The sequence below is a fragment of the Phalangium opilio genome, unplaced genomic scaffold (assembly GCF_054372755.1).
Source record: "Phalangium opilio isolate 3A_F unplaced genomic scaffold, DU_Popi_V2 ptg000082l_1, whole genome shotgun sequence".
Taxonomy (NCBI): Eukaryota; Metazoa; Arthropoda; class Arachnida; order Opiliones; family Phalangiidae; genus Phalangium; species Phalangium opilio.
In genome coordinates, this window is record NW_028324189.1 from 11,376,200 (window position 1) to 11,398,974 (window position 22,775).

At 38.2% G+C, this 22,775-nt stretch overlaps 2 protein-coding genes across 7 annotated transcripts in view; one reads left to right on the forward strand and one right to left on the reverse strand.

Annotated features, from left to right (window-relative positions):
- LOC149651670 (histamine H2 receptor-like) lies at positions 1–22,729 on the reverse strand. Of its 5 annotated transcripts, XM_089848702.1 has the most exons (4): positions 22,589–22,729; positions 21,641–22,491; positions 2,692–3,425; positions 1–2,629 (listed from the first exon to the last, which is right to left on the reverse strand). In XM_089848702.1, the coding sequence occupies exons 3-4, from the start codon at positions 3,388–3,390 to the stop codon at positions 2,183–2,185; spliced, it is 1,146 nt and encodes a 381-aa protein (XP_089704828.1). In that variant the 5' UTR covers positions 3,391–3,425; positions 21,641–22,491; positions 22,589–22,729; the 3' UTR covers positions 1–2,182. The 5 variants fall into 5 exon arrangements, 2 of the variants coding, with proteins under 2 accessions (XP_089704828.1, XP_089704829.1); XM_089848703.1 differs by lacking the exons at positions 21,641–22,491; positions 22,589–22,729 and adding an exon at positions 3,497–4,535; XR_016371307.1 differs by lacking the exons at positions 1–2,629; positions 2,692–3,425; positions 22,589–22,729 and adding an exon at positions 20,816–21,452 and having other exon boundaries at positions 21,641–22,448.
- The window catches only part of AlaRS (alanine--tRNA ligase, cytoplasmic), an 8,093-nt gene continuing 7,941 nt past the window's right edge, over positions 22,624–22,775 (forward strand). For both annotated transcript variants that reach the window (XM_089848678.1, XM_089848679.1), the window contains exon 1: positions 22,624–22,747. The gene's annotated coding sequence lies outside the window, so the exon portion shown is untranslated. The remainder of the gene's footprint in view (positions 22,748–22,775) is intronic.

The window sequence follows — 22,775 nt, forward strand, 5'->3', positions numbered from 1 at the left end:
GTAGAAGCAAGAAGCGATATCTAGTTTATTAGGGAGAAGGTATAAGATGCCTAAGTATTCGCGGGCCATAGTCCCAGTCCCCCTTTCAAAATACAAGGGGGGATGTAAAAGGAGGCCGGGCTATTTCGCCGCTCCTCAGTCGGGAAAATTGACTGTAATTTTCGTCATTCGCGTCGCGCTGACGTCAGTGTTCAAAAACCAATGAGATGCTGGTTGTAATTTAGAGGCGGGAATTTACTCCGGACCTACGTTTGGACTGGAGATAAAGCTAGAAATGTGGCGAGTTTATATCTTCTCCCTAGTAAACTAGATATCGCTTCTTGGTAGATGGCTGTTCTCCCACCTACGGCAACGAATTCCTCCCAGCATGCTCAGCGTTTCGGTAGCGTCATATGGTATGGAAACGTCGAGGATGCCTCCTGGTGTCTTAAAAAAGAAGCTAGTTCTCATACAAATACAATGGGCTCTGGGAGGTTTTCATTGTCGCAGATCGCCCATCACCATCCATTTCCACCCCATTATACCTCTTTTCTCTTTGTTTCAACTGACACTAAATAGGTATTATATTGAATAAACCGCCATATTTTAAAATGGCGGACTAAACGTAACCATAACATCCTGACGTCATAGTGTCCATACATTAGTTTTTATAACTTCGATCCCCTTAGCTACTAAAACCTAATCCACAGAAAAACCTCTCAGCGTACAATTTAGTCTCTATCCGAGCTAAGCCTAACGCCAAAAGGAATAAAGAATGTATTCATATAGTATACCCTATGGGCTGGTAAACTACTTTTTTTATGTATCGCGGAGAGTAATGTCAGTCCTTGACTTTTTATGTATGAAACTCTGTCGGAGTTTTAGTAAGGAGTGCCACTAGTACCTCTTTCTATATTTTATTCTCGGATGGTTCCGTAAGGTTTCTTCCATGGGAGAGAGAAAAATATACAACGGATACGCTTTTATTTATGTTTCTTGAATTGGAGTCTGTCTCTTGACAGGATGCGAGTTGTTTTCTGATTTAGAGGCAATTAAGGAGAAGGCAGGAAGGGTTTAGGACAGTTTTTAGGGCTTGGAAGTTAGTTTGTTTAGATTTCCTAACATTGGTTCTATTGCTCGACTTTTTTCTTCATGAATTTATTCATTTTTGGGCCGAATATTTACCATTGTTGTATGATATTAGATTCGTCATAAGTTTATAAGATATGTTCCATAATTATGACACTTCGTAATGAGTTCGAGCGAGAATTGAAGTCCTACACTCGGTTAATTAATTTTGCAGGACTTCCATCTAGGTCCTATTTAGTCTGTATTACTAAGCCTTTGACAGCGCCTCACCAGGCGTACCTCGCTTTACCTCGAATGACCTACGTTGTCACTTCATGACAAGATCCAGTTTGTAACCAGTGACAAACTTATGGCCAACATTATCTTATGAACTTGTGGTTTCATTTGATAACTAAAAGTTCAGTTGGTTTGGGGTAAAGAAATAAATTCATAATTCTTCATCACGTTTAAGCTAGCATGCAGTTTATGAGAGTTTTTTTCTTTAGGAGACATTCCAAGTTGTACCGTGACAACTTTTCTTTTAAAGGTATATTGCTACGGAGTACAGATAAATCAAACTGCTATAGAAGAAATGTAAGACAAGGTGCCAACTTGTCCAGGGCTAGTATTGGTTTTCTCGTTATAAGAGGGATCGAGTAGACCAGACAATTGTAAATAATTTTGGAATGCGGCTAATTTGAACGGTATCATATTTTCTATCTCCCTAATGGAGTCCAAAATGACCTCAATTAGACTTTACAATTGGAATTAATTAGCTTCTCAATCTGATATTGTTTAACCTAATCTGGATATATTATTCTCAAGCCAACTACAATCGGTATATTCAATTAGAAACTGCAGAAAGAGTTTCAGCGTTTTTTTTTTCTTTCTTTCCCCATATACATTTCGCTTCCAAAATATTTATTTTTTGAGAATTTTAGTACTTTCCCCGATTAACAGTGAAAAGGACACTTGTTAGAAGTGATATTTATAGTATTATTATAAAATTCATTAAATAGCGCGCGGCGATAGAATTTAGTGCGTTATAAGGTCATTATTTTCCATAAAAATTGTCGAAATTAGTTAGTAATACTTTAGATAATAGTAATGATGTGATAAGATAAGAGTCCGCGAGTCAAAGATCGGAAGTACCCTTACAGGTTTTGGGTCCGGCTACGGCGTTGGTCGCCGTCTCTTTTCGTTGGGCGTAAATGTTGAGTCCTGGTATGATATGAACCCTCAATCCGATGCCGTCCGCGGCTCTTCTATTTTCGCGCTGCCGACGGGAAAAGGTCACGTGACTCTTGCAGCAGCAATAGTAGAAGAGCTTGTTGAAGGCTTCGCGGAAATCGCGGTTAGTCGCGGCGTACAAGTAGCTGTAACCGCAGGAATTGCCCACCGCGATCCACCATGACGCGTCCATCAACTCCCGCGAGACAGGGTGAGCCACGCTGATGGCCGCTACCACCGTACCGGGAGTCCACGTCAGCAGCAAGAAGGCGAAGACGGCGATGTTGCTACGAAGAAGTAACTCGTCCGTTAAGACGTACGCGGTCGGGTCTTCCAGACTCTCAACTTGCACCTACGACAAAGACAAGCAAACGACTATAGTCTTTAAATCATTGACTAAATGGAAAAGTATACCTTGAAACTCTTAAACTTGAAGAGGCATCGCGTAAAGTACCAAACAGTGATTAGGGCGGGCAGTACGATCAATAGGGTAGTGGTCGTGACGTGATAAGGGAACCAGAGCTTCTGATTGGCCGCCCCGCTCTTACAAAATGAAGGAGCCAATCCTAAGACGTACTGGGTGACGCCGTAAGCCACGGAAACAGACCAGGCGAAGAGCACGGCTAAAATAACCTTGAACTTGGCGCAACAGGCTTCGTAGGTAACCATTCCTCCTAAACCTAAAAAATTCTCTATCGCCATAAACATGAATGATAGGACGGAGACCAGGAAGCAGACGACGGTGGTGTGCCATTGGAAGGCGCAAATGGCCGGTTCGTGCGGGATACTGGCGAGAATGGCCACGCAGGAAGAAGGCAGAACCAGGGTAGTCACCAAGAGGTTAGCCATGGCCAGGCTGACCAGGAATATGTTACCTCGGACTTGGAGGGGTTCGATGACGATAATGGCGCTTATAACGAAGACACCACCCATACTTCCGGCCGTTGAAACGCCCGATAACATCACCAGACGGAAAATACCGTTCCAATTGACATTCTCGTCGTCCGTCGGTTTCACCACTTGACCACTGGCTACCGGAGTGGGCAGGAAACCCAAGGTGAAGTTGGCCAGGGACATGCTTTCGTTCGACTCGGCTTCTTCCGTTCGAAGCATTCCACCGCTTCCTAATTTTAACTGGACATTTCCATCTAGAAAAAGGTAAAGTTCAAAATTGGATCAACCAACTCACTTCTAATAACTTGTAAGGCAAAGGCTTAACCTTTTCGAAGCTAGCGAACATTTCGTATCCCCCCGTTTCTTAATATAATGAATTAACGCTTATTTTGACACGTCTTGTCAACCTTTCCAAGCCATTTAAGAAGAATAGTCAGGGCGTAACCCCCTAGTACGGCGGTAAAACTTTTTTAATCGATTTCGTTAATAAAAGGTCCCAAGTTTTCCCCCTTGTCTCACTTATAGCCTTTGATATGATGGATTGTAAGTAATTCTGGCATTTTAACAAATCAATTCTGTATTGCCTCTGCCTCCGCCGAGCGTGTCACTCTAAAAACCTCCTTATGGAAAAATAGCCCGAATTTTTCTAAGTTGCGCCAACCGAATCGACCTATAGCGCTTTTATCGGCTATAGCTATGACCTTTCACCCCACCACCCGAAAGTAAGCTCCAGTAGAATTGAAAAATTTCTTTTAGGCCTAACCCGCAACCAGCACGTTTTTTCGTTCAATCTCGTCTACTGTCACGTTTTGCTTCTTTTTTTTTCTAAAAACGTTTTTCATCATCCCTTGACCCCTTTTAAGACTTTAGAGGATTTTAGAACATCATTTTTCTTTTCCCTCCAAATTTATAAGCGCACTAAAAAACTATTGGATGCTCGTAGAATCAGGCTGAACGTAGTAATTTAGAATAATATATTGTATCCGGATTTAGGCCTATTTTTAGCGAGAGGCTAGTTAATCACTATATACGTGCAAGAAGTGATATCTAGTTTATTAGGGAGGGAGAAGGTATAAACTCGCCACATTTCCAGCTTTATATCCAGTCCAAACGTAGGTCCCGAGTTAATGCCCGCCTCTAAATTACAACCAGCATATCATTGGTTCTTGAATACTCGCGTCAGCGCGACGCGAATGACGAAAATTAAAGTCATATTTTCCGACTGAGGGGAGGCGAAATAGCCCGGCCTCCTTTTTCGCCCCCCTTGTATTTTGAAATGGGGACTGGGACTATGGCGCGCGAATACTTAGTCATCTTATAATAAACTAGATATCACTTCTTGGCAATGCGAAGTATAGGTAGTGTTATACTTAGGCATCTTACACCTTCTGCCTTAAACTAGACATCACTTCTTGATACGTGTAGTGTTATACTTAGGCATCTTACACCTTCTGCCTTAAACTAGACATCACTTCTTGATAGTGTAGTCCCTTTAGTACGAGTTCCTTGATTTTTAGACTGTATAAAACTACAGTTACGTCTCGAGAAACTTTCCCGCCAAAATCAATGGATAAAAATAACTTTGACATAAATATTTTTCCCGCCAAATGAACCTAGGCTAGTTGCATACACACACTCATTAATATCTTGTAGCATCTTGAGTGACGGGATGATGTTTCATTTCCATATTCATTTTTATTGCCGAGTAATCGGAAACGATTATTATTTTTTGGCGCGCGCTAATGATGTCATCGTCGCGCGCGCCTTTTTAATCGATAATATCGTTGTGTCCACGATATTTAATATCCGGTCGTAGAAGGCGATTAATACTAAAGGTTAATTAAAAATATAACGGACCCGCTTTCTCTCCTGGGATTGGATGGAAACCGCGGGAAAGTGATGGCGCCTTTTCCTCTCTATAATGCACCACACTCGAAGTGATTCTACTCTTAGTTAGGCCTAACTGACAAGATTCCCCGTAGGAATAAGTGTTCTGTTCACGTATAGTAAACTATTGAGGAAATACCTTCTCTTAAAGGCCGACTTCCATCGAAAAGATTTCTAGCGAACTGAAAACCGAGCATCGAGACTAACAATGAAGCGACCGTGCCGATTTTCGAATCCCCGCTGGGGTAAAAGATGGAAGGGTTCTAGCTAACTGAAAACCGAGCAATGTGGTTCTAGCGAACTGAAGATACACAATAGAGAATTTCCTTCAGGGGAAAGCAAAAAATCGAGAGGAAAAAAATTTAAAAGGATTTCTGTTGTTCATCTTCAGTTCGCTAGAACCACATTGCACGGCTTTCAGTTAGCGAGAACCCTTCCAACTTTTGACCCATCAGCGGGGCTTCGAAAATCGGCACGGTCGCTTCATTATTAGTCTCGTTGCTCGGTTTTCAGTTCGCTAGAACCCTTTTCGCTGGAAGTCGGCCTTTAAGCCTCTTTTTTTCTTAACACTGTAAGGTTAAGATGAATTTCGCGACCAGTTTTAATGGATTGTAACCATTTAAGACGACTCTATAGTCTTTTATATTGCCTCGGTGTTTTCCACCAATGGGAATTTGTCCCTAAATGACTTATTAAAAGAGATAAGGATCTGACAAACTTTCAAGAAGTCTTTTTCGGGGTAATCAAATCCCTTTTGTTTTGGTAGATAATTAACTTTTCTTTTTTTAACTATCTAGAAACGTTTGTGTCGAGAAAATTATTTTTACGCCTATAAAGAGCTTTATTTAAATTATATTATATTTTATTATCTCATTAAAATGAAGGAAACCAACCGTAAGAAACTTAATTAGAAATTCCTAATTAGTAATCGTTCTAAGTATCATTATAACCCTTAAACTTTATACTGTATATATTATAATCTACACAAATATTCAAATATTTGTTTACAACTTAAGCTTCCTACTAATAGTGTAAACAAATAAATCCCGAGTCATTCTTGTTATAGCTTTAAATATTCAACATTTAATTCAATTGATGATCTTTTAATTTAAATTAAATTAATTAAACTAATTAAGGAATAGACGTAATCCCACCCCTCTTGTCTTCGTTTGATTTTATAAATCTAGAAATATTTCAAATCAAATCAATTCGCAAATTGAACCTGAATATTTTACACATCTTATGATGATCTCTTCACAGATGTGCCGCGCGTTCCCAACGTAGGCGGGGGTGGACAATTCCGATAGCTGTCAATTTTAATATTAAATCAAAAGAGAATTTTTACATAGAGAAATCTCGCAAATTGGATAACTATTGAACCAATAACGGTATAGTACCAGAAGTAAGATGAGACTAGAAGTAAAGAGCTCTAGCATTGGTAGTAGATCCTGGCACCAGAGAACAAATTTGAGGATTTTATGCCGCTTCCCACGCGCCTACACTAGAGGGAAAAAAATTGGCCGAGTGCCCAAAAACATTTCCTACCCCCTTCCCCTCAACCTAAAGCCGCGGAACACGGACGCGGGTGCTTGAATCTAGTTCGGCCGTCTACCGCCACGAGCCTCTCACGTTTTGGAGGGAAAATTCAGAAACCGCCACCAGAGGGCCAACCGTTGGTGTGTTATCAAGAATATTCACTTTCGCCAAGTGAAGAATTTGGTTACCTCGATACTTCTAGTCCCTTATCCTACTTCTGATTCTGATTCTGACCTTCTTAACCTTTAGGACTTTGGGCAACGCAAATTGGGTTTAAATTTTCTATATTAATATACGCGTTTGGTTAGACTTCATAGATTTAGTAATTTATAGCTTGCAGGAACAGACGAAGTAGTCTGAAATTGAATTTTGAAGTTCGATAAATATTATCTTTTAAAGTTTTTGAAAAGTTTTCTCAGGGCATGTTATATGTAGAAAGAAAATTTATACTCTGGCCTAGAGGCAAAAGAATAAGTAACTGTTCGGCCATTTCCATGAAAAGTAATAACACAAGTTGCTCCAAAAAGGATGGCTGGACTAAAGTACACTGGTTTCTATGCAGGGCAATCAATTTTAAGTCGAAAATTCTGCTCTACTTTTCTAGAACAAATATTTGGTTCTACCAAGAAGCGATATCTAGTTTACTAGGGAGAAGGTATAAATTCGCCACATTTCTAGCTTTATATCCAGTCCAAAGGTAGGTCCGGAGTTAATTCCCGCCTCTAAATTACAACCAGCATCTCATTGGTTCTTGAAAACTCGCGTCAGCTCGGCGACGCGAATGACGAAAATTACGTATTTTCCGAGTGAGGAGAGGCGAAATAGCCCGGCCTCCTTTTACGTCCCCCTTGTATTTTGAAAGGGGGACTGGGACTATGGCGCGCGAATTCTTAGGCATCTAATACCTTCTCCATAGTAAACTAGATATCGCTTCTTGGTTCTACTAATGGTTAAACCAGGAATGCATACAGCTAATTGGAATTTTTGGAAAGGAATTATTGTGTATCCATCCATTTTCTCAACGTATCTAGGTGGGTTTTGTGAGAAGAGCTAGCCTATATGTGACGAATTTTAAATCGCGATCTCGCTGCGCGTTTCTGCCATCAACCATTGAAATCACAGTTAGAAAGACATATTGAGATTTATGAGACAAGAGGATACTAAGTTCTCAAGCGCTGCCCACAAAACCCGCGTACAAATAGACCTTTTCGATGTAAAAAAGGGATAGGCAACCCTCAGTATCGGAACATACATTGCCATCCATCTCTTGTCACTCTCATGATACAAAAATACTACAGCGCAGGCGCCAAAAAGCAAGATGGAAACTTAAAGTTTTACCCCCGTGTCTTTCCCTTTCAACTACATCGAAATGGTCTATTATTACGGTTGATATATGGGGACACAATGATTCCTTTTATCTGTATGTATTCCTGAATAGACCTAATCGTTAACGTGGAGATTTTCTAGATTTATAAAGCGTGGGTGATTATGATGTGTAGATAGATAGGACCTATCCCCTATAGAGTATGACCTCCAACTCGACGACGTCATAGAGGAGGAAGCGATTAGGAAAAGGCCTTCTAGGGTATATAAACGGCCGTCGTCTAGGGGATTTCCAGCAACTGGAAACCTCCCTGGATAATGAGGGTGTAGAGTGTTCTTGGGCCCAACCAATCTAGGCCAAAACCTTTCCTTCCTTACTTCGAACCGGTAGTGCATGCAACCGATCGGCGCCCCACCGCTATAAAAGGATATAGTTGAAAATACTTTAAAATATTATTTCCGAAGTCTGTTCAATGATCCACTAAATCTCCATTGAAAGAGAGAGCGGATGGAAGAGATTTATTCCTCTATAAAATTCAATTAAGCGGAAAACCACTTAGAAATGAGCTTTATTATATTTACCTTAACGTTATTTGACTATATCCTATTATTTTGTTGGGTCAATGTTTCAAATCATTTGATATACGTTAAACACGAAAGGGAGAGTGAAATCTTTTGTAAATTAATTATTGCTAAAGGCGGTGTCGTTGTGTCAAAGAGAAACCTAGGCAAACGGTTCAGTTTGAGTCAGTACTTGACTGACGTGGCCTGGTAACGCTGCAATGCAATTAAAGCTGAGTAGGGTAACTATAGACTAGTGGCGGTAGAGAGGGGCGTAGACTGTGTATCCCTCCATCTGGGCGCGTTCTTGTAAGAGGGGATACTGTGCGCTCCCAGTAGGGGGATGACAATGAGCTAAGAGATAGAAGGGTATGACGTTTGCATACGTAGTACTGCCATTACTCTATTTGGTCGAACCAAACAATTTGGTCAAAATCAGCACCGACAAATCGTATAATGGTTTTCAAAATTCTAGAATACCAAATACGTTTAGTCTCGCTTTAAACGAGATTGAGTCCAAAATAATTCAAATCAATATTTAAAAATATTGGTCTTTACTATTAATACGAAATCAAATTGGACTTTCACGTTTTCTTTTCTGTGATTGGCTTCAATTGTAGCTGTTAAAATCTATACTTTTAACGTAATTTTGAGCGAGCGAATTCCGTGGGTCAATCTAACGAAAACTGGCATGGTTTCAACGTGACATTAATCGTGACTTAGGCAAGGGAACACTGACTTTATGGTCAACATCATTATAATTTAATCGACGATTTGAATAATTCAGGTATAAATTGCCTTGAATATTACAATTAGGCTATACCTAGTTGTCAACGCGCTTATCGAGGTTCTTGTTTACTCGGACATCCACTTAGAATGCAAATGATGGGACACATGCATGCTGGTAAATAATTAACTTTCGAGTAGATCCAGCTAGTACATACACGCGTGCATCTTTCGAATCGATAAAACGTTTTCGACGAAGTAAATGTTTACGAATGTAAATTTATTTTAAATCTTTTTAAAATAATCCTACGTACCGAAAGATAATTTATTTCGAGTTTTCAACTCCAAGCCTAGTATTGATTAAAATTTCCTCCCTCTCTTTTCGGAGACTAAAATAGATTCTTTCTACATAAGGTAAAAATAGGTCTAGGGACTTGGAAAATTTCTAATTATATTAACAAAGACCCCCCAGCTTAATTCATCTGCCTGTCTGTTGGTAATGCTCTGACAGCGTTTAAACTTGAAGTAATTAATTAGTGCATTCCATTTACAGCTCTATTAGCAACTAACTGTTCTTATAAGTAACAGCTATGTACCCTTAACTCTTCCGTATTAATTTATACGCGGGTTTTGTGGGCGGGGCTTGAATGTTCTCCGTCTCACGTCATAATTCTGAGGTATTTCTAACTGTGATTTAATCGAATGGTCGGCTGCTTATATTCCTAACGCATGAGCAATAAAGTCTCGAACCTTTACGACTGTGACGTAGCAACGCGAGGCTACATAATGATTAGTTTAGCTCATCCTTCATAGCCCGCCTAGATACGTTGAGAAAATGAATGGCTTCGCAATGATTCTTATTAGTCGTATGTATTCTTGCACTTAAATACGCAACATGCAATAACCTAACTTAGTTAAAATTGCGTGTTTCCATACTTAACTCTACCGTGATAAAAATATGGCCATTTCTTTCTGATTGCATCAAAACTTTCGCTTCAAAAATATAATCTAAGTTTAAAAGGTTTACGAGAAATTTTGGCGCACAAAACTCTAGGGTTTGGTCAAAGTTAATGTACCTTGTCTTTTTATAACTCCAAAGGTGAGGAGGTTGTTTTGGCCAGAAAGAAGAGGAAGAAGGGAATATTTTCTACTGTTGGGTGAATCTTTATCGGTTAAAAGCTAAAGCCGCGGCTGCTACGTCGGCGGCAGGCTCTGGTTCTCTACAGTTCCCCAAAAAAGGGATTAAGTTCGCCCAAGAAGTGATATCTAGGTTATTAGGGAGAAGGTATAAGATGGCTAAGTATTCGCGCGCCATAGTCCCAGTCCCCTTTCAAAATACAAGGGGGGACGTAAAAGGAGGCCGAGCTATTTCGCCTCTCCTCTGTAGGAAAATACGTAATTTTCGTCATTCGCGTCGCGCTGACGTGAGTTTTCAAGAACCAATGAGATGCTGGTTGTAATTTAGAGGCGGGGATTAACTCCGGACCTACGTTTGGACTGGAGATTAAGCTGGAAATGCGGCAAATTTAAACCTTCTCCCTAATAAACTAGATATCGCTTCTTGGTTCGCCGTTATAGAAGTCTTTTGGCTGAAAATACACCAAGGGTTTATTGTTTTGATCCTTATTTTCCTGGCTTGCTCACTCGCCCGTGTTCTCCGGAAAACGGTTTTGTTGGTTACATCTACTGAGCTTCAAATTGTTTTAAGGTTGCCTTCGATTTACAGTATAGAAATGCCCTTCGCACTCTCTCTTCCACGCTTTTGAAAAATGTTAGGCCTAAAATTGTTTTCTGTTTGTAATAGCCTAGTTTTTAGGTAATGTTATCCGGGTTTTGCCGGTGCTTGCTTTTTTTACCCTTTTTTAGTTTTATTTTTGTTGCCATTGGAGTCTTCTGTTTCCCGGAAAAGCGATGCGGATAAATGGATGGAATTAATCTTTAGAGCAAACATTTTTTTTACTGTTTTATCGCGGTAAAGGTTGAGGGAAACCGTACATTGAATGATATATGAACCCTAATCTAAATAGCTTTGAATAAGGCTAAAGTGAATATCCAGCACAAACTATAGTCTCGAGTTGGAAGCCAACTGCTAAGCCTAACTGCAGTTAAACACTAACTGCTAAGCCTAACTCCAGTTAAACACCAACTGTTAAGCCAACTCCAGTTAAACTCCAGCTGTTAAGCCTAACTCCAGTTAAACTCCATCTACTAAGCCTAACTCCAGTTAAACTCCATCTACTAAGCCTAACTCCAGTTAAACTCCATCTACTAAGCCTAACTCCAGTTAAACTCCATCTACTAAGCCTAACTCCAGTTAAACTCCATCTACTAAGCCTAACTCTATTAAACTCCATCTTCTAGGACTAACTCCAGTTAAACTCCATCTTCTAGGACTAACTCCAGTTAAACTCCAACTGATAAGCCTAACTTTCTAGTTAAGTATACTCGAATTCAACACAAACTGTTAAACCTAACCGAAACGTTGGCCTAATTCGATTTCCATACCAACTCCTAAGCCTAACTAGAGTTTAACTGTTAACTCCTAAGCCTAATTCGAGTTTAACGCAAACTGCCAAGCCTAGTTCGACGTTTTGACAAATAAGTGCTTATCTGATCCCACCTTATATCTTTTTAATGCATCTCTCTCGGATTGTAACTTCACTTTTATCTCTTACAAATGTTTCCAAATGTAGTATAGTTCTACAGACACGTCTTTTGTTAAGCCTAACTGTCTTATCTTCCTCGATTCACTTTATCTTTGAGCTAAGATTTGAAAGAACGAATCTTTAAAAGCCCGTAATGGGGTTTGATATTGTATATCGCATCCATTTTACTCGAACAACAGGGGGTAGCTTCGTTTTTGAAAAGAACCCCTAAAAGGAATGAAAATTATTCATAAATTCGGATGGGATCATTGTTTAGGGCTTTAGAGGGTGTCAAGTTAGAAAATGATTCGTATTTTGTCCGTTAAAAAGAAGTAAAGTAGATTTTTCCGTTTTCAACATTAACATATTATTAAGTTTACTGGCATTCTGAAGAAGAAAAAAGGTGTATTATTTGTTCCTTGGAAACAGCGTTAAGCCTAATCCCTTTTCTTAGAAGTTAGTTTTCTTATACAAAAGAAAAAGAGTAATTCCGGCAGTCATCATTTATACAGGACTACGTCGCTTGAAAAGGGGAGCTTTTTCAATTTCATTTCTTTAAGGGGAAACTCCAGCTTGCCGTCTCTCTAAGAAATAAATTGTGTTTAGATTTTGTAAAAGAAAATTGACTGCTGGAACGACCAAGGGTTAAATGGTACTACATTTTTCTCCGCATACCAAGAATTCCGTAGCAGGAGGTCGCTCCATTACGCTAATATATCAGTATAAAAATCACGATATAAAACGCTGCATGGAGTAATTTATCTAGCATTAAACCGTTATTATCATGAATAACTATATATTACACAGAGTAATTGCACCTCCAAGTCTCACGAGTCATGAAACTCGTATCATAGTAATCAATTAAAACTATTAATCATTAATTTTATTTCTCGTGAGATTTAAATAATTCATATTCCAATGATTTTTAATTAAAATTCACACTAAAAGCGTCATCACTCGTTTCAATAAATCACTTACTATATCACTAATCGTATACAGTGCAGTAATTTACATCTCGATTGTGATATCTCATATATTTCAATCTTATATACAGCATCTATTTAGCTTATATGTAGTTTAGTTAAAATGGTATACAGTTTAAGTCTCATTCGGAATGTATTTACACAGTTGGGACGCTTCTAATTGAATGATATTGTTTGAAAATCCTTGGAACACTTAACCTAAATAATCCGCGGGCTGGCACGTATATACGCTTTAGCAATAGGCGGGCTCCGCAAAACCTCCATCTTAAGAGACTGTGAAACTGTACTTAAGATCGCTTCAACGCTCTACATCGAAATTGTTACGTTAGAAGCTAGAGAAACCAGTAAAAAAGGACAGAAGTATAGCTGGAGTATTGAAAGTGCTACATGTATGTATGTACCATAAGTTTACGAGATATGTTACATGATAAGTATAACACTACCTATACTTCGCATTGCCAAGAAGTTATATCTAGTTTATTATAAGATGACTAAGTGTTCGCGCGCCATAGTCCCAGTCCCCCTTTCAAAAAACAAGGGGGGACGTAAAAGGAGGCCGGGCTATTTCGCCTCTCCTCAGTCGGAAAATACGTAATTTTCGTCATTCGCGTCGCGCTGACGTGAGTTTTCAAGAACCAATGAGATTCTGGCTGGTTGTAATTTAGAGGCGGGGATTAACTCCGGACAGGCTACGTTTGGACTGGAGATAAAGCTGGAAATGTGGCAAATTTATACCTTCTCCCTAATAAACTAGATATCACTTCATGGTGATGCTATAGAGGCTTACAGCTCGAGATAGTTCGAGAACGACGGAAGCCAGAATTGAAGTCCTACACTCGGTGGTTAATTTTGCAGCACAGGTTTAGTCTGCATTACTAAGCCTATGACAGCGCCTCACCAGGCGTCGCTCGCTTTTCGAGAATCTATGACCTATCTCACTCATTTCATGACAAGCTCCAGTTTGTAACCAGTGACAAACTTATGGTGAACATATCTTATAAACTTATGAGATCCCCTTTCCGCCTTCTTATTTTTGGTGGCCCACTCTCTCTTAAAATGTTCTTAACACGCAACAACCTGGTGGCTTCAACTACTCATTAAGGCTATCGAGACACCGTCTTCTCCTCTCTCTATCTGTATCTTCCCACTCAATCCGCCTAACAACTGTTCCCGCTTGGCTTGGCATCTTTACGTGGATTCAACTCCTTCGTTCCATTTGCTCCTCTAACCCAACCCAGCCCAACCCAATCCCTAGTATTGCATACATACATACAAGCTTGTTGTAGCATCTTAGAATTCTCTTGAAACATCAGCGCAAAAGGGATTTATCTAGGAAAATTATTTTATTTTGTTTTTCTTCGTTCGTTTTCTGTAGCGAACTCTAACCATCGGAGTTAATTAAGCCTACTTCGTGGAAATACGAACAGGAGAACCTAAAGCCATCTTAAGTTGCCATGACCACTGGCTTGCCAATATGGCAATGATGTAGGGAATAGCCAAGGAACAAAATATGAGATCGTGGCTGTATGCTACGCCCAGCGTCTCTGGTTCCCGCGTTCTGGTATACATGGTGTTTATGACAGGTCCATCAGAAATTCTTTGGGTGAACGATTTTGAGCGCGAAACTGTAACGACTATGACTTTTTGCCTTAAGGGTAACCGTTTGTTTTCAAGTTAGGATTCAAGTACTTTAAGGATGACCCCTTAAATTTAATTACGAAACTTGATTGCTTATTCAATTAAGGGGTCATCCGTAAAACACTCATAACTCAACATAACGGTGGTTCTTACAGGGTTCATACAAACCTGGAAAACCGGGAAAACCTGGAAAAATCAGGGAAATAAATAGTTGTCAAAGACCTCAGGGAAAACTCAGGGAAATTTCGAATTTTTAATAAAATTCACGGAAATTAGGGAAATTTGCGTCAAACCGGGGCCGAGTAATTAAGCAAAATGTTCATAAACATACCTTCCACAGGTTTAACATTACACTATACTTTGGAGGCTCGTAACTCTGGTTATATTAGAGATACGGGGATGCCCTTTGATTATGTAATAGTCCTATTTGCCCCCCTCCTCCTTCGTTAACATTTGCTCCATAGGATACTTCATATAGGGGGGTAAAACCTGGAAAACTCAGGGAAGTAAATGGGGAAAAACCTGGAAAACTCGGGGAAGTAAATGGGGAAAAACCTGGAAAACTCAGGGAAATTTGTTTACCAAAAGTTGTATGAACCCTGATACAGGGTGTTTATGACAGGTCCATCAGAAATTCTTTGGGTGAACGATTTTGAGCGCGAAACTGTAACGCCTATGACTTTTTGCCCTAAGGGTAACCGTTTGTTTTCAAGTTATGATTCAAGTATTTTATGGATGACCCCTTAAATTTAATTAAAAACTTAACAGACAATGATTGCTTAAGGGGTCATCCCTAAAACACTCCAAACGTAACGGTGGTTCTTAGAGAAAAATGTCATAGATGTTACATTATCGGCTCAAAATCCCCCTTAATCTCTGACAAACCTTTCAGAAACACTATGGATGCGTAATAGAGAGAGAGTACGCTTTAAATTACCCAAATTAGTTACTTGTAAGCCAAATTCAGACTTCCAATATTATCTCTTAGATAACCCTAATTCATACTAACCCTATCTCATCCAATTTTATCTCCTATCTTAGCCGAATTGGGGAATAATCTAACAATATAACCATCTAATCTTACCTCCTAAGTTCCGAATTAATCCTCCCAAGATGCTTGCTTGATTAGCAACTGAAATTGATGTCAAGCTTGATTTTTGACAGCGTAACTAACTAATACGAGAAATTCCAGTGACTGTTCTAGATATATTCGATTGTGTCCATTTTAATCTTAATTGGAAAATTTTCAGGCCTTTTATAAATATATCAACAAATACGCTATTCTCTCTCTGAAATGATTCTATCTTTTGAGCTAAGCCTTTTTCGCATTGTTTAGCACGCACTGAACGAGCTAAGCCGGCGGAATAATGTGGAAGGGGAAGGGGGGTAAGAAATATTATCCTCTTCTTGGCTTGGCGTTTTCGTGCCCCGTACTAATTAAATATTCTAGGCGGTTTCCGGATATTCCTGGTTGTACTCGGGCCACTTGCGGAATTGTCAATTGCTCGCGAGCTCTTTCTCTCTGCCCTTTTTTCCATATTTTTGCTTGGAAAGGCCTTTTCAGAGCAATTGGATTATGATTTTTCCAAAGGTTTTAGTCAATTATCTCTTGCCTAATATAAAACCCCACTAAGATAAAAAAGATTCCCCTTCCATTAGGAAGTAGAGAAAGAGAGAAAAGTTTGTCCGGGGATTATCCTTCCCATACCAAAATCCATTTGGAAAAACAAACTTTGAACTAGGCTTAGCCTCGAGCTGTTTTAGGCTAGAAATATTTTTCTGAATTTTCTTATGCATTTATGGGGTGAATCCATAATCCTTTAGACATAATTGGAAATTTTTTCAAGGACAATTTAAGCAATCAGAAATTGTCTAAAAAATGCATTTTATTAAAACCCTAGGCCTAGTTTAGACAGGGTTCATACAAACCTGGAAAACCGGGAAAACCTGGAAAAATCAGGGAAATAAATAGTTGACCGAAACCTCAGGGAAAATTCAGGGAAATTTGCGTCAAACAGGGGCCGAGTAATTAAGCAAAATGCTCATAGGATTACTTTGGAGGCTCATAACTCTTGTTATATTAGAGATACGGGGATGTCCTTTGATTATGTAATAGTCATATTTGCTCTGTAGGATACTCCATATACGGGAAAAACCTGGAAAATTCAGGGAAGTATATGGGGAAAAACCTGGAAATCTCAGGGAAATTTGTTCTCCAAAAGTTATATGAACCCTGAGCTATTATCTGATTAGACCCCCCCCCCCCAGTATTTTTACCGTTTTAAGATAACTTTTCTACGCTCTGTTTTTCCAATATATAACGTAGAAGTTTACTTATAAACATAAATATGAAAAAGAAATTCTCCAATATACATATTTAAAAAAAAAAAAACTTTTCCAACTGCACGAGCTGTTTACTTTAAAGTTTAGGCTTAACTTAACGCCTTAGCGAATGGGTTGAAATTGCTTTCGAAACATTACACACGTGATCGATATCAGCCAATAAAAACCAGGAAAAAAATAACAAATTTGAAGTTGGTAAGCTATGGATGCAATGGTCCGATATGATATTTTTTTTTCTCTCTTTTAGAAGTATAACATACCAGACCATTGAACCCTTACTTTCTGAACTTTTTATATTTTTTTGGTTGTAGATTTTGTCATAATTTAGACCCAAAAAGGCTTAAGTTTTGTTATGGTTTTACGTGGAAGATACGTAATTTTCGCTGTAAAAATTGTGATAACGGTTTTTTTTATTCGAGTAAAGGGTATCTCAGGGATGGGTAACGTAACGTTAGAATCTACTATTGCAGCCATATCTCGATAAAAACAAAAAGGAAAGAGGTGCCATTTCATTCGAGACCTCTATACTGGAAAGAGATTTCGAGCGAATACGATCGGACTCGCCATCTCATCTGACTTTCTTAGTTTCGTTCAAGCGTAGGATCGGAGAAAAAAGCAGATAAAATAGACAAGGATGATCCAAATAGAAACGATACGTTCGTGGAAACGCGCCTAGACAATCTATTATTTTTCTGGGAGAGAAAACAGAGGTCATATTTTAGACCTTTTTTAGGCCATTTCTTTTGCCAGATTATGTTATACCAAGAAGTGATATCTAGTTTATTAGGGAGAAGGTAGGGTGGAATAGAGCGGCTTAATCTGCCAATATGTCTGTTAGTAAAACTAGATATCACTTCTTGGTTATACTGTAACGTTAGAAACTTTTCTTCCAAGTCTTAACTTCATCCTTTATTATACAGAGTGTGTCTGAAACGTCTATCAGAAATTATGGGTGATGCTATTTGTTCGAACGGTTTTGAGTCAAAAATGAAACGTCTATCTCCATTTTGTCCAAAGGGACACCGGTTTCAAGTTACGGTTGAGGAGTTTTAAGGATTGACCCCTTAATTAAGTTTAATTAGCATTTATTTCGGTTTCTTAATTAAATTAAGGGGTCATCCGTAAAATACTCTGGACAATCTTAACTTGAAAACAGTGACCCTTAGTCCAAAGAACACTGCCCTTAATTTCTGACATGATAAATTCAGGAACACCCTGTATAGTCAAAAAGCCTGGTACACGTGAATAATCTTGAAAGTTTTATACAAAAACTCATTATTTTAATGTTTGCTCCACGGTTTTTTTTAAACAAGTAAATAAAACTTGAGTTTAATTCTCACCAAGCAATTACCGTCAAAACTGTACAATTTTACTGAAAATTTTAGGTGAAAAAAACCATACTAAAAAGAAACCTCGAATTTTCTCGAGTAATGTTCTTGAATTTTAAATAACCCACGTACCATCTCGTTTCTGGGCGCTTTCCCTAACTAGCTTGGGAGTAACTTGGGTCTTTTATGAAGCTAAATCTTCTTATGTCCATAATAAACCAATGGGGGGGGGGAAAGTGGCCTAAATTCATACGATTTTAGCCTTGGGAGAAAAGAAATAGTTATACCAACTGTCGTAAAACTACGGTAGTATTTTTTGAAATTTATGCGCATGTTTTTATACTAAATAGGGTTTTTATTTATTTAGTTTTCATAGTAAAAACATTGATCTATCTTGAGTTGCAAAATTTTCCATGCCATCTACCATTAAATCCTTAATTTTACACATTTACCCTTCATCATTTCATCCCTTACTAAAATATATCTCTCATTTTATGAATATGTTTTCCATTTTCAAAATATTTCCATCATGCATCTCTCAAAGGGATTAACCATACGTTTGCGCGCCTTTTCGGATCTCGAGCTTACATCTGATTCGCTGGAACTTAATCTTGGCGTAAACTTTACTAAGCCTAATATAAAGTTTAGGTATTTAATTTATATTTTGAGTTTGCTAAGTATATTTACTTTATAATCTTAAAATTTAAACCGTAATTAACCCCCCTGCTAGTATACGTATAATCAAGAAGTGATATCTAGTTTATTAGGGAGAAGGTATAAATTCGCCCCACATTTCCAGCTTTATCTCCAGTCCAAACGTATAGTAGGGCCGGAGTTAATCCCCGCCTCTAAATTACAACCAGCATATCATTGGTTCTTGAAAACTCACGTCAGGGCGACGCGAATGACGAAAATTACGTATTTTCCGACTGAGGAGAGGTGAAATAGCCCGGCCTCCTTTTACGTCCCCCCTTGTATTTTGAAAAGGGGACTGGGACTATGGTGCGCGAATACATAGTCATCTTATACCTTCTCCCTAATAAACTAGATGTCACTTCTTGGTATAATTTAAAATTATATTTCGGTGCAAGTGTTTAACCCTAATTTGAAATTTTAATGAGTTTTAGTTTGTTTAAGCCGGCCTAACTGAAAAGTTTCATCATTAACACTTAAAATACTTTTACAGTTCTAATCATACGCTTTCAAAAGTAATTATTAATGGTAATCAACGAGCTCTAGGTCGGTCTCCGTGTTGTAATTGAAATAGAAAAAATGAATAAAAAATATCTAAGCGAAACATGCCTTTAAAACTAACAGAAATTGAGAACTCTAATCTATTTCCGTAAATATTTTGATAGCTAGGCCCTAGCCGAGGTTTTTTCTTTTTACCAAACCTTTTTTGTTTAATCTTTTGGGTAAGTTTGGGAGCAAAAAATTAGGCGGCTTATGTCCGTTCTTCCTTCCTTTGTTTACTCTGTTCGCTTGGCTAGCGAGTATTCTTGATAAAAGTCAGTCAAAGTGGTTTGTGTTTGGCGGGAAATAAAAAAGAAGCGCGTAAATAGTGAGCGCAACTATAGTTGAAGCGTCCCCCCCCCTACTCCGTTGTCCTTATTTTTTTTCTGACTCGGAAGAAGATTGATCGGATATTGGTCAATATTTTCCATTATTCTTTTCTTGAGGTGATAAAAAATGATGGCGGGGGAAGGGGGGGGGTTAAAGCCAAACCGATTTAATGGGCAAGTTTTTTTCCCGCCAAAATATTTTTTTATCTACGTTCAAAGGAAAGGATCAAAGGTCAAGTCTTATCCCCGGGTGAGAACATTTCTTTTTTTTTCGTTGTTAGAAATTAACTAACAATTATTTGTAAAATTGAGTAATAAGTTATAGTATTAGCGACAAAATGGCCTTAAATAGTCATAAACGGACCATAATTAAAGGAGAAATATGACGTGAAAATGAATAGATATAAATCTTATCCCAAATCAGAATGTTTTACGTTTTTTTATGGTATAGAGTACAAGAAACTAAACGTAAAAATTAAACAGGGTTGCCACTTTAGTTTCATTGAATATACCTTGCGCTTGAACTTGTACCTTATACGAGTTAAGTTTAATTTATATTGCTAATTTAAAAGCGCTGGGTTGGTGGTTATTCTCTTGAATTTGAAATATTTAACTTACTATTAGAGATACTTTAGACGTTTACGTACGCGTTTTTTGGTAAATTTTCTTAAACTCAATTACCTAGTAACATTTATTTATATTTTGCGATATTTAATTTAGATTTAAGTTATATAGCGTGATATTGGGAACAAAATATGCCCTAAACCACGGTTAAAAATAGTCGATATTTATCGGCGAAATATGAAGTGAAACTTCCCCTTTATTTCAATTCATCTCAAGAGAAATGTGCTTTATTTTGGTTTTATTTTCGCCAAAAAATATTGATTCAATTCTTATCTATTATTATTACTTTTGAAGCCGCCGCCACAAATCATAAGAAATTTGAAAGAAAAAAAAACACTTAAGAATTCTTTTAATAATAATAAAAAATAACAACTTTTTCAAATGAATAATTATTTTCGTTTTTCTCGAACTGAAACTCTGTCTGGTGTTCAGCGGGGAAAACATTTTTACAGGCGTCTATGGAGGATTGATTGATGATTAAAGGATTGAATCATATGTCGATCAGCTGTCATTGTACATAATTGTAAATAGTTTTCTTGTTGACTTTGTAACGTGTAAATATTAATTTAGTGTTTTTTTTATTGTACGACATTTAATGCTTTGTTTTAGTTTTTTTTATTTTCGGACCTGTGAACCCACGTTAGAGGGTTCCTCCCTGTTCCAAAAGGGATTTGTAATCAAAAGGGTCAATAAACCATTCATTCATTCATTTATGGGAAACCCATAATATAGTTTGCCCCTAAAAGCGAACTTTCCTCGAATACAATAACGCTCCGCGGTGAACTCTTTTCCAATCCCGTTGAAATTCATCACAGTCAGTGTAAATATAATTATAGCTTTTTTTAAAAATAGTTCAAAAGAATCTAATGATTTTTAGCTAAAGTCTAATATTTGAACAGTAGAGTAATATTCTTTAAGATTATTTTGGTATTCTAGGCATTCTTCTTCAAACTAAACCTACCACCCAAGACAAACACTAGAAGTACGTGATCTCTCTCATCTCTTTATAACGGCTCGTTTACCAATTTTCTGTTAAAGAAAACTGTTCTCTTTTCTCGTGCTCTGCTCTTGACGTACAAAAAGTTGTTTGGACACTTTATCCCTTTCTTTTCATCTCTTTCAACACTGGAGAGATTGTGTTAAATGCACGATCAACAATAGAGACTGGAAATTCTTTTATTTTTCTACCCCTTTTTATAAGAGAAAATTGGGTTTTTACCACGGCTTCTTTCTATTGGCTATTTCTTAACGCCAGAAAATAAATTGTGACTGCGGCTTCTTAAGAAGGAGATAAAAATTGCGTAATTACTTACTTTAGAAATTCATCCCAGCTAGATCTATCGTTTCCTTCATTCAATTGTTTCCTTCAAGATGTTATATTTTTTATGACAAGTTGCTTTAACTTTTACAGCGTATTCCTAGCGTATTTTTGAACAAAGTGGCTGACGTGAGGTTTTTTTTTGGCGCTCAATTTTGGGGGAGACCGGTGGTGTTGCCCCGACGAGTTTAAAGTCAGACTATGGATGGATGAAGGATAGTAGATTTTTGGCGGGAAAAATCCGCGCGGCGCTACTCGCGAACTCTTACGGAGGACGAGACAATCTCAGACGTTACACCACGCCGCGAAGCCGGTCTAAACATCGCTGCCCGTTTCTCTGGTCGTTTCTCCGGAGAAATTGGGCATTCCTATGGCAACAGGCTGGCCCCCACACTTTTCGAGTACCCGGATTGGTATCCATAGTTACAACCAGCCTGATTCTCTCACTATTTTTCCTTTTTCCCTCATCCCCTGGTTATTTTTTTTTTTTTTGCCACTCATCCGGAGTTCAACTCTCCAGACGTCTGTCTTAGCTTCCTTACGGCTGAAGGGGTTAAGCGGGGTGAAGGTTTTTATTCCTCAAAATGAACATCGAGAGGTTTCCGTCACTTATCCGTTTTTCTTCAACCTTTTTTTATTTTTATTTTTTTTTTGATTTAATAGGATTAAGTTGAATCGTTGAAGGGTGTCTCTTTTTTTGCACAATTAATCCGCTTATGTTTTAATCCTTTTATATCAATTGAAACTTAATTAAGCTTGATTATGGTAAGGGAAGCGGCATGCAGTTGTCTGCCTTTGGTTGAATAATATGAGTGGTGAAGTTTCAGCCATCTTGATTATCAAGTTCTAATTAATTAATAAAGAAAAAAAAACATCGGATTTTGGTAGGCTTAAATGTCTATTTGCGGAATATATCTTGAAGTACCGCTTCTCCAAGACAAACCTTCACAAGAAGGAAAATTCCAAAATCACAAATAGGTAGCATTTCATCTTCCCTTTACGATTTCTCGGAATCTGCATCTGTCACGTAGTCTGCTACAAAACCGGTCTTTCAAGCTTGCGTCATTCTTGTTACTCCACGATCATCTGGATTTGGACACGTGTAAGTGTATTACTTTTATCAATTTTTC

Excerpts from the sequence above, each read along its gene's own strand:
- LOC149651670 (XM_089848702.1), bottom strand. The coding sequence starts at position 3,390 with ATGCTTCGAACGGAAGAAGCCGAGTCGAACGAAAGCATGTCCCTGGCC. Across the intron at positions 2,630-2,691 it reads TCAAGTTTAAGAGTTTCAAG|GTGCAAGTTGAGAGTCTGGA; the intron begins GTATACTTTTCC and ends TCTTTGTCGTAG.